Source organism: Hyperolius riggenbachi, chromosome 5, assembly GCF_040937935.1.
Source record: "Hyperolius riggenbachi isolate aHypRig1 chromosome 5, aHypRig1.pri, whole genome shotgun sequence".
Taxonomy (NCBI): Eukaryota; Metazoa; Chordata; class Amphibia; order Anura; family Hyperoliidae; genus Hyperolius; species Hyperolius riggenbachi.
This window is the reverse complement of record NC_090650.1, coordinates 353,995,925-354,008,571: the sequence shown is the minus strand read 5'-3', so window position 1 is coordinate 354,008,571 and position 12,647 is coordinate 353,995,925. Positions and strand designations below refer to the sequence as shown.

The following is a 12,647-nucleotide window of genomic DNA, read 5'->3' as shown; positions in this document are numbered from 1 at the left end:
CACTCACACACTCACACACTCACACACACACACACACACACACACACACACACACTCACACACTCACACACTCACACACTCACACACTCACACACTCACACACTCACACACTCACACACTCACTCACTCACACACTTACACAAAAAGGAAGCAGGAAAATCGGGCGCATATGAGAAGTGAACAAATCGGGCGCCGCCATTGACTCTAATGTTATATATCGGCTATTGGGTGCAAAACTGGATGAATCGGGCGCCAGTTAAACTGTTTTGCACCTATTATTATTTATTGTTTTTACAATAATAAAACTGAAAATATTGTTATAAAAAAATTATTTTCACAGTTTTATTTTTAAATTATCATTTTAACTTTTCAATATTTTGATATTGTTCTTTTTTTAATCAATTTTACATTCGTTTCTGGAATCACGTTAACCCATTCACGTTCCGTCGTTTTCACTTGAGAAATGTTCACCTCCCATTCATTAGCCTATAACTTTATCACTACTTATCACAATGAACTGATCTATATCTTGTTTTTTCCGCCACCAATTAGGCTTTCTTTGGGGGGTACATTTTGCTAAGAGCCACTTTACTGTAAATGCATTTTAACATGAAGAATAAGAAAAAAAACGGAAAAAATGCATTATTTCTCAGTTTTCAGCCATTATAGTTTTAAAATAATACATGCCTCCATAATTAAAACTCACGTATTGTATTTGCCCATATGTCCCGGTTATTACACCGTTAAAATTATGTCCCTATCACAATGTATGGCTACAATATTTTATTTGGAAATAAAGGTGCATTTTTTCCCGTTTTGCATCTATCACTATTTACAAGTTTAAAATAAAAAAAATATAGAAATATTTCATCTTTACATTGATATTTAAAAAGTTTAGACCCTTAGGTAAATATTTACATGTTTTTTTTTTATTGTAATGTTTTTTGTTTTTTTATATTAAACATTTTATTTGGGTAGTTTTGGGAGTGTGGGATGTAAACAATAGATTTCTAATGTAAATGTGTGTTTGAGTTTTACTTTTTTTTACTTTTAGTTGTAGTTTTACTTTTTGGCCACAAGATGGCGGCCATGGGTTTGTTTACATGACGTCACTCTAAGCGTAACATACGCTTAGAGAGATGCATGGGGGACGCTACAGCCAGAAAAAGCGCAGCTTCCGAGAGAAGCTGTCGCTTTTTCAGCGGGGGAGAGGAATCAGTGATCGGGCACCATAGCCCGATTCACTGATTGCCTGGCTAACGAACCGCGGCCGGGAGCGCGGTTGCACGCACGCGATCGGCTGCGGGAGCGCGCATGGTTCCTGGACGTAGTTTCTACGTCCAGGAACTAAAATAGGTTAATTATAGTTTTGGCATGTAATTTCATTTTTTTGTTTTTATAATTAGTACATTTTTTTTTATATTTTAATTTCAGGTCTTAGGGTTAGGCACTACCAGAAGGGTCTTAGGGATAGGCACCATCTTAGGGTTAGGCACCATCAAGGTGTATGTAACTTAGAAAGTGCAGTCCCACTTTATGACCAGAGCCTTTTTTTCTATTTCAATGCTGTGATCACTCTAATTGACTAACAGTGATCACAGGTTCAGCTCCTGACCGATGTATGGAGCTCAGCTGTCATTAGACTGCTGAGTTTAACAGAGATAGAAGTGTGATCGCGGTGGGAACACATGGTGTTGAGATATTGAAATCTACACGCTTGCAGAGTTAAAGGGAACCTAAACTGAAAAGGATATGGATTTTTCCTTTTAAAATAATACCAGGTGCCTGACTCTCCTGCTGATCCTGTGTCTCTAATACTTTTAGCCACAGCCCCTTAACAAGCATGCAGATCAGATGCTCTGACTGAAGTCAGACTGGATTAGCTGCCTGCTTGTTTCAGGTGTGTGACTCATCCACTACTGCCAGGCAACTGGTATTGTTTAAAAGGAATCATTCATATCCCTCTCAGTTTAGGTTTCCTTTAAGAGGCTCCAAACAGGGCATACAGTGGCTTGCAAAAGCATTTGACCCCCTTGAAGTTTCCCACATTTTGTCATATTACTGCCACAGGCATGAATTAATTTTATTGGAATTACACATCAAAAGACCAATACAAAGTGGTGTACACGTGAGAAGTGGAATGAAAATCATACATGATTCCAAACCTTTTTTACAAAACGATAACTGCAAAGTGGGGTGTGCGTAATTATTCAGCTCCCTTTGGTCTGAGTGCAATCAGTTGCCCACAGACATTGCCTGATGAGTGCTAATGACTAAATAGAGTGCACCTGTGTGTAATCTAATGTCAGTACAGTAATGTCGGCCTCAGAGGTTGTCTAAGAGAATATTGGAAGCAACAACACCATGAAGTCCAAAGAACACACCAGACAGGTCAGGGATAAAGTTATTGAGAAATTTAAAGCAGGCTTAGGCTACAAAAAGATTTCCAAAGCCTTGAACATCCCACGGAGCACTGTTCGAGCGATCATTCAGAAATGGAAGGAGTATGGCACAACTGTAAACCTACCAAGACAAGGCTGTGTACTTAAACTCACAGGCCGAACAAGGAGAGCGCTGATCAGAAATGCAGTCAAGAGGTCCATGGTGACTCTGGACGAGCTGCAGAGATCTACAGCTCAGGTGGGGGAATCTGTCCATAGGACAGCTATTAGTCGTGCACTGCACAAAGTTGGCTCTTATGTAAGAGTGACAAGAAGAAAGCCATTGTTAACAGAAAAGCATAAGAAGTCCCGTTTGCAGTTTGCCACAAGCCATGTGGGGGACACAGCAAACATGTGGAAGAAGGTGCTCTGGTCGGATGAGACCAAAATGGAACTTTTTGGCCAAAATGCAAAACGCTATGTGTGGCAGAAAACTAACACTGCACATCACTCAGAACACACCATCCCGACTGTCAAATATGGTGGTGGCAGCATCATGCTCTGGGGGTGCTTCTCTTCAGCAGGGACAGGGAAGCTGGTCAAAGTTGATAGGAAGATGGATGGATCCAAATACAGGGCAATCTTGGAAGAAAACCTCTTGGAGTCTGCAAAAGACTTGAGACTGGGGCGGAGGTTCACCTTCCAGCAGGACAACGACCCTAAACATAAAGCCAGGGCAGCAATAGAATGGTTTAAAACAAAACATATCCATGTGTTAGAATGGCCCAGTCAAAGTCCAGATCTAAATCCAATCTAACTGTTTATTTCCCACACCAAAATATTACCCTAATTAAATTTTTAATGGGAAAAAAAATACAATTAAAAAAAATATATATATAAATAGTTACCTAAGGGTCTGAACTTTTTAACCCTCCTGGCGGTCTATTAAAAACCGCCAGGGGGCAGTGCAGCAGTTTTTTTTTAAATTTATTTTTTTTTTTTAAATCATGTAGCGAGCCCAGGGCTCGCTACATGATAGCCGCTGTGCAGCGGCATCCCCCCACCCGCTTCGATCGCCTCCGGCAATCTCCTACCAGAAAATCCCGTTCAAAGAACGGGATTTCCTGGAGGGCTTCCCCCCCTGGCGACGGGCGGGATGACGTCACCAACGTCATGTACGTCGTGACGTCATTGGGAGTCCCGATCTACCCCTCAGCACTGCCTGGCACTGATTGGCCAGGCAGCGCACGGGGTCTGGGGGGGGGCGGCACAGCACGGCGAGCGGCGGGTAATCGGCGCGGAGCGGCGGTGATCACAGTGCACACGCAGCTAGCTGCGTGTTGCACAAAAAAAAATTATGCAAATCGGCCCAGCCTGAGAAAGCCTCCTGCGCGTCTTACCCCGAACTACGTTCGGGGCTACCGCCAGGAAGGTTAAATATGCATTCGATGGGGGTATACTACGAACATTTTTTAAATTATAAGCTTGTAAATAGTGATGGACGCAAAATGGAAAAAATGCACCTTTATTTCCAAATAAAATATTGGCGCCATACATTGTGATATGGACAAAATTTAAATGGTGTCATAACCGAGACAAACGAGCAAATAAAATACAGTTTGGTACGTTCTTGGATGAACAAGCCAAGAGGCTATTAATATGCGATATATGTATTAAATGTTGTATTTATGTAAATTTGCACCATAGCACTCTAGTAATGGGCATTTTTTGTACTCTTGATGAAGCTCCCCATTTGAGGGAGTAAAACATGTAGGGTTTGTGTGGGGTAGTATATTGTTTACAGTAGCCTGTGGGGACCAGGAAGTAATCCTGTAAGGCCTAGCAGATCTTTTGTCTTCCTTCAGCCTCTATACCCCAATCGAATGCCACACTCTTCACCTATATGCCAAGCACCCATGTGAACAGGAAATCAGTACGCCTCCCCGACTATAGTAACCCCGCAGGACTTCAGCATGCAAGGTATAGAGGTACTGAGGTCGGGAAGACAAGAGTGCTACCAGAGTCCACTAAGCAAGAACTAAACATCACTGGATGGTATCAAGAAATAGCCTGCGCAGTACAGTCCTGATGACGTCAGCGCGTCCACGTGAGCCGCACGGCGGAGGGCAGAAGAAGCAGACCCGGAACAAAACCTGGCGAGTTCAGCATTTGCAGTGGAGGAGACCAGGAGCCACCGGAGCTGTGGCGAGGGCACAGGACTTCTGCCAGGAGCTGGAGGAAGCCCCAGGTAAGAGGATTTTTATTTTTTAATTACCTTGGAGGTATCCTTTAAGCTTTACCCTAACCCTTAACCCCCTCTTAACACTTAACCTCCCCCCTCCTCCAGCCTTTAACTTCTTTACCCTAACCTTTAACCTGCCCCCTTAACCCCTAACCTTAACCCCCAACCCTTACCTCTTAACCCTTGACATCCCTTCTCCTTAACCCCTAACCTTAAACCGCCCTCCTTAACCCCTCCAACCCTTGACTCTTAACCCTTAACCTCCCACCCTTATCCTCTAACCTTAAAATCCCCCCTCCCAAACCCATAATCCCTAACTTTTAACCTTCCTCCTGCCTAACTATATTGCTAAATAGCAGGTGCTAGGCGAACTGTGGCAGAGAATGATGATTCCAATAAAAGAAGTGATTTAAATATTTTTTTTTAGGTTAGGTTAAGTCAAAACTAATTGTAATTCAATGATATGTAGTTATTCAAATTAAAATACATTTTTTTTGTTAAAAAATTAATAATTTCACATCATACCCATGCTATATTGTTTCCACCACTAGGTGGAGTGCTGCCACAAGTTCTGTTACCAGGTTTTTTATTTTTGTCATTAAGAACTCCAATCAGCAGCCAGGATCGGCCCAGAGCAGAAGAGAGAAGATGGACACCAAGGGACTTGCTGCATTCCAGGGCTTCGTTAAGTATCAGGGTTTTCTTCATTTTTTGTCCAGATTTCGTTAGCCAAGGTATTTGCCTACAATGTGATGTAATTTGTATTACATTTAACAGCGCCTGAGCTGCACAATTGGTTGTGGAAATGTGTGTTTGGCGCTGGTCTATGAAGATTCCCGCTGTGTCCCCTAAAGTAGACTAACTCCAAGTTGCCTGCGACAAAATTGGGTCAGATATTTTTTGTGAGGGAACAGTGGCAAAACAGAGGGAACCCTGTGGACACTGAAGGGCCTCAAAAACTATGGGGGCTGAAAAAAGTCCCAGTCATCTTTTTTGATTCAAATTGGATCTTTAATGTGTTTTAAAAAAAGTTTCACTTACCCGGGGCTTCTACCGGCCCCCTGCAGACGTCCTGTCCCACGCCGGTCCTCAAGGATCCTCATGTCCCCCGCCGCGACTCACTTTCCCTTTTTTCGTCTAACGAAACAAACACCATTGCATCCTAGCTCACGTCGCCGGGAGCATCCTGCTCAGGCGCAGTACAAGAAAACTTTGTACTGTGCCCACGCAGGACACTCCCGGCAACGTGATCAGGAGCGAGGACGTGCATGGCCAGGGCTGCACAAGCACAGTGGTGTTCGTCTCGTTAGATGAAAAAAGGGAAAGTGAGCCAAGGCAGAGGACATGAGGATCCTTGAGGACTGGCGTGGGACAGGACGCCTGCAGGGAGTTGGTAGAAGCCCTAGGTAAGTGAAACTTTTTTTTTTAAACACATTAAAGAACACCTTTAAAGCGGGATTGTCACCATAAAAATCAAATTTCAACAGCAACTGGTCTGAATGTACTAAGTGATAACGATGCTAATCCTGCATTCAAAACTTTCAAAACTTTTTCTGCTGTTATGGTTTGGAGTTATCACATACCTTAGGAGCACTGGCCCTTTAATAGCCATTGCCATTCAGTTGCATGCTGGGGGTTCTTTTTATCTAATATATATGCCTCCTCTTCCCTTTATTTAGCTGACTAGCTGAATCATGATCCTCTGCTCATTTGGGTTTACAAGCAAGGCTGAGGTGACTCAGCGATTGGAGGAGAAAAAAAAAAAGATAAGGAAAGAAATGACATCAGTATTTAGCCTCAAACTGTGGGCAAAAGACATGGTTCCCACCAGGAACAGAATTCTCTTAATTTACTATATAAAATTCACTGAAATCAAAACGTGGACAGTACAATACATGTGTTATGTAAGTAGATCAAGTATTTATCTACTTATATATGTATTTTTCCCTGGCATATTATAATCTATAATCCTCCTGCTTGAAGGCACAAATGCTTTCTCAGACTTGCATAGGTACACAATGGCAGAGCTTGTTTTTGATAAGTTCCTCCACTAGGGCAAATACATCATTTTTAAAGTGCTTGTTTAGGAGGTCAGGCATGGGCCACTTCCTGTATCACAGACTGGCACTGCAATCAGCTGCAGTCTCCCCAGAGAGATTTGGTCTGTGCTTTACTGCCAGATATCTGGACTGAAGGATGATGCAATGCAGGCAACAGATGTACCACCCAAACACCCTAATATCATCAAATCAGTAGCTTCTGGACATGCAATTAGAAATTTTATGTTAAGACTTTAAGATGCAGATGTGTAATTTCACATAAACAATGCAACAGCTTAGCACTTTGATTTTATTGGAATATATTTTTAGATCTGAGCCTGGAAATGGTTTTTAAATATCTGTGAATCATTCACCAAGGTAAACCTTTCCAGTAACAATAAGGAAGCAAACTGAGCAGGCATTAGGATCAGAAAAATGTTAATATCATGGTATAAAAGTTGTAGTCACATCACCAGTGAACACGTAAGGATCATAAATTGTAATAACATAAGATGTCAAGAGCAATTTGTGATAAATTCAACCGCTGCATTTATTACAGTAATGCTACATGTGCTTTAAATAGTGGTAATCATCAGTACCATAACTAGTGGGGAGAAGCCCCTGCAACTGCAGGGTAGTGCTGTGAAGAACATCAAATTTTCGGTTTGCGAACGCAAACTTGCTGCAACGAACCAGCGAACTGTGCGAACGCCATAGACTTTAATGGCCAGGCAAATTCTAAAACCTATATGGACTGTTTTTGGCCACAAAAGTGACGTTAAAGTTGTTTCAAGGGGCCTAACACCTGGACCGTGGCATGCTGGAGTGGAATCCATGGCAAAAGTCCCACCAAAAATTACGTAATTGATCTAAAGTCGTGTTTTAATCTCTAAAGTGCAGAAATCACATTACATTCCTAAATTTGTGGAATAAAGGGCTGCTTTAAACTGTCCGGCGTTTGTACATGTCGATTAGGTAGTATAAGGACAAATTCCAGATCAGAAACATAGGGCTTTAAATCTGGAATTTGTGCAATAACTTTGGGGTGGAACACTACTATCTGTTTTATATTGTTATTTGCATTCAGGTAGTATAAGGGTTAGGCCCGGTTCACACTGACAGATGAAAAGCCACGTTTACTGCACCGCAAAGAGCTTTAGTTTATCTATTTTTCAAAAAACATTTTGTTGAAGCGCAGAGGTCAGAACACTTATCTGGTTTTAAAAAAAATGATACTTTACATACGCGGCGCGCGTGTTGCGGCGACAGGTCGCCCGTGAGTATGAGGCGCAACACGGGCGCGCACCCCGAACCATCGCTCGTCGCTGCTGTCGCCAGGCGATTGACCCGGTCAATCGCCTAGCGACAGTTGCCGCCACAACTTCGCCGCAACTGTCGCTAGTCCGCGTGTATATGCGGACTAGCGACAGCAACCCCATAGCCGGCGCACTGAGTTTCCGGCGGGGAGGAGGAACGTCGGCGACAGCTTCCGTCGCGCCACTAGTCCCTCTTCCGCAGTGTGTATGCGGAGGGACGTGGCGACGAGCTGTCGACGAACTGTCGCGCACATGCTCCCGTGTGCTAGCGACATGCAGTTTGGATTGCCCGTGAGTATGGGCCATAGCAGAGGCCAGAACGATGTTGTCATGGCATACACATTACATACCAAAATGTATTATTTTTTTTGAAAAAAAAAAAGTTTGTTGCAGTCGTTGTAGCAGAGTCTAGAACGATGTCATGGCATACACATTACATACAAAAATGTAATTTATTTTGGCGGAAAAAAAAAATGTTTTTTGCAGCTGTAGTGACAAGATGCGGCAACTTGGCTCTACACATGATGGTACAGGTTTACATACAAAAATTAGTTAATGGTTTAGCTTATGTATTTTGTTATTATGTATTAAAATGATGTATTTTGTAAAATTATGTATTTTGAAAAAAATGTTGTTGCAACCGCTATACAACAGGTGACAAGGCTCCTCCTGGTGGTGATTGCGACCACAACTCTTCCTCTTCCTGTGCTTGGTCATGCTAATCTATGGCCTGATCAGGCACTCATATTTTAGAAAAACTTAATGATTTTGAAAAAAAAATTTGGGGTACTGAATGACAATTAACTCAGGTGACAGACAGTTAGGTTTATGCTCCCATGCTAACTAGTTACGTGACTGTTTAGGCACGCGAGATTGAGCACTAACAGGTCTGTTAGGCCGTTGCACTTAGGTGTCTGGGCTGCACGTGCACTACACTGAACAGACCAGCGTGGGACTGTAACCTAACCTTTGGCCACCATTGCGGGTAACCTATTGGCCATAGACAATTAAATCACCCTGCATACTATGCATAACTACACTATTTTTTTTTTCTTATTCTGAACTCCTGTACCAACTTTAGAGATATCTTAAACTGCACATTAACTATGTATGTATTTGTATTTCTACTATTGAATGTCAAGACTGTACAGTGACTTGAATTTCTCCCCAATATTTGTTTTGTACTATGTACAGCGGTAAGAAAGATTTTGGCCTCCATGCTAGCTAGTTACGCAACCATTCATCCACACGAGATTGAGCACTAACAGATCTGTAAGTCCCTTGCCCTTAGATGTCCAGTGGTGTTGGGGCAAGTGGTATGTCGTGGGGTGCCCTTATCAGAGCAGGAGGAGGATGGTGCAGCAAAGTTCAGAGCAGAAGCGGTAGAAGATGGATTGTGCTGTGTAAACCAGTCAACTACGTCATCAGCATTTTGTGAGTTCAGGGAGCGTGCCCTCTGAACACTGGGCAATATTCTAGGGCCACAGGTAATCACAGCAGCATGACCCCTATGGGCAGTAGTGGATACTAGATGCCAGCAGTGGTTCACTCAGCTGTTTCGTTTTTTTGGAAACTGAATGTCACGTCACACAGGTCGAGTGACAGATGGGTTATACTATCTGCAACAATCACTTTATAAATTTAGGCCTGCCTGTGAGGCCTTATACAGGGGCAGTAGTGGATACTAGATGCCAACAGTGGTTCTGGTCTGGACACTCAGCTGTTTTGTTTTTATGAAAACTGAATGTCACTTCACGCAGGTCAAGCGACAGATGGGTTAATACTATCTGCAAAACCACTTCACAAATATAGGCCATGCCTGTGAGGCCTTATACAGGGGGCAGTAGTGGATATGAGATGCCAGTAGGGGTTGTGGACACTCAGCTGGCTTTATTTTTTTGGAGGGGGAAACTGAATGCCTCTTCACGCAGGTGGCAGATGAGTTTATACTATCTGCAACAATCCCTTCACAATATAGGCCCTATACAGGGAGCAGTAGTGGATACTAGATGATGCCAGTAGTGGTTGTGAAGGATTATTGGGTTATCTAGTCGGTGCACTGATAGGACCAGCAGATCAGTCTCCAATGGCTAACGTGTGCACTGGACACAGAGGACTGCAATATAACAATAGCAAGAGGACCAATGTTGAGGGCTGTTATGGAAGGTACTGTACCACTAGCTGCAGTATGCACACCTGTGCACAACAGCTAAAGTCAATTCACTTGACAGTGAGCAGACACACAAAACACACAAACACATACACACACACACAATTCCTTTAGATTGTTAGCTGGCACAGGCAGGGCTCTCTCACCCTTTTGTGTCATGGAATTTGTTATTCATTTCATAGCTTGCACTCTGTTATACATTTTATTCATCATGTTACATCTCATGATAATCACCAGTTCTGTATTTATTTTTTTTACCAGTGTCCATATTTGATGTATATCATTGTCTGTATCATTATGTACTCCTTGTTTGTTTTTCCAACTTTGTACAGCACCACAGAATATGTTGGCGCTTTATAAATAAATAATAATAATAATAGCAAGAAAACCAATGTACCTGCCCTTAAGGGCTGTTATGGAAGGTGCTCTGCCACTAGCAGCAGTGTGCATACCTGTGACCAACAGCTAAAGTCCGTGCACTGGACAGTCAGTAGACACACAGAAGTACTGCAATATAACAATAGCTAGCAAACCAATGTGCCAGCCCTTATAAGGGCTCTTGGGCGTTCAGGACGCGGTACTAGCAGCAAGAAACTCCACTGGGGACATAGAACTACTGCTATCCCTATTAGCAGCACAGCTCTCTCCCTACTCTCCTTCACACAGCACACTGGCAGAGTGTAAAATAGCTGCCATGCTGACGTTTTTATAGGGAGGAGGGGTGCGGTCCAGGAGGGAGGAATAGCTATTGGCTGCCATGTGCCTGCTGACTCTGGGGTGAGGGGTCAAATTTTGACTTCATGATGATGTATGGGGGTGGGTCGAACACACCATGGGCTTGATTCACAAAGCGGTGCTAACTGTTTAGCACGGGTGTGCTAAACAGTTAGCACGTGAAGTGCCGTTCGCGGACTTTTGCGTGCACAAAGTGCTGCGATTCGCGCGATCCCAGACTTTTGCGCGCGCAATTTGGCAAATTTGGCAAATTGTGCGCGCAAAAGTCAGAGATCGCGCAAATCGCAGCACTTTGCGCTCGCAAAAGTCAGCGAACGGCACTTCACGTGCTAACTGTTTAGCACACCCGTTGGGGCTTGATTCACAAAGCACACACCGCTTTGTGAATCAAGCACCATGTGTTCGCCTGCAGTATGAGAGCTTACCTACCAAATCTGTTCATAGTATTCAAAATCTGTTGGCTGCCATTCAAAAATGGTTGTGTTTCAATTATTATTGGTCAAATACTAACCAATTTTACCACCTCCATGTAGTATGAGGGTTTACCTGCACAATCTGCTTATAGCATATAATCTCTGTTGACCCTCATATTACATGGAGGTAATTAAAATTAGTCAGTTAATGGCCAATTCTATTGTAACTAAAGTGTGTACTAGGCCTTACCGTGTGTATGCAATGCTTCCGGGACCCAATGTAAAATTGTACTAGAGACCATAGCTCCTTAGCTATGCTACTGCATGTGGCCTAGGGCTGCAGTTCTGTCTCTTTCACATAAAAGAGTTTAGCCAGTGCCTACTAATTCTTCTATCGACAGTAGATCAACATGACTAGAGATGGTGACAGCTGGCTAATATGGATGTAACTTACAGTACTGCCCATAATTATTATACCTTTGCCAAATTTTGACTTAAAGAGACTAAGAGATGAGTCCTAAGGCAGTGTTTTTACTTACCGGGGGCTTCCTCCAGCCCCATAAGCACGGATGCGTCTCTCTCACCGTCCTCCTCCTTCCTCCCGTTCAGCCGCGGTGAGCCCCAGTAATGGGCTCAGTCGAAGCCAGTCTGAGTCTTCTGCGCATGCGCGGACCTACTGCGCATGCGCAGTAGGCCAGGATTGACATCACTGAGCCTGTTACCGGGCTCACCGGTGCTGAACGGGAGACAGCAGGAGGACACTGAGGGACGCATCCGTACTTATGGGGCTGGAGAAGGCCCCAGGTAAGTAAAAAAAAAAGTGCCTTAAGACTAATTTCTGAACCTCTTTAAGTTACTTTTATTCAACCAGCAAGTCATTTTTTGCCGGGAAATTACATAGGTGTCTCCCAAAAGATAATAAGACAATGTACAAGAGGCATTATTGGGAAAAAAAAAAACATTTCTGAGCTTTTATTTACATTTGAGCAAAAAGTGTCCAGTCCAAAATTATTTATACCCTTCACAATCTTTCACAGTCTGTGGGAAAATTCAAAGTTCGATACCATTCCAAATAGTCCAAGGTGTTCTAAAGCATCCTAATTGCCCTGATTAATTGGGAACAGCTATTTTAATCAACTCAATATGTAAAAAAACAGCAGCTCTCTGCAGCTGGTTTGTGGACAGTCAGGGCTAAGACAAAGGAGCTCAGGACAAAGGACCTGCAGCTGTGCATTGGGGCTGCTTACAAGTCAGGAAAGGGCTACAAGGCCATTTCTAAATTTTTTCAAGTTCCAGTGGCTACAGTACAAAGTATTATTAAAAAATACAAGATGTTCCGCACTGTTGAAAG

General features: G+C 43.1%; 1 protein-coding gene across 1 annotated transcript in view; it reads right to left on the bottom strand.

Moving 5' to 3' along the window:
- LOC137519426 (NXPE family member 1-like) overlaps positions 1-11,857 on the bottom strand; it is a 24,549-nt gene extending 12,692 nt beyond the window's left edge. Inside the window, exon 1 of the mRNA XM_068238378.1 lies at positions 11,836-11,857. Within this exon, the coding sequence (XP_068094479.1) occupies positions 11,836-11,857 (22 nt within the window). The remainder of the gene's footprint in view (positions 1-11,835) is intronic.
- Positions 11,858-12,647: the final 790 nt, after the last annotated feature.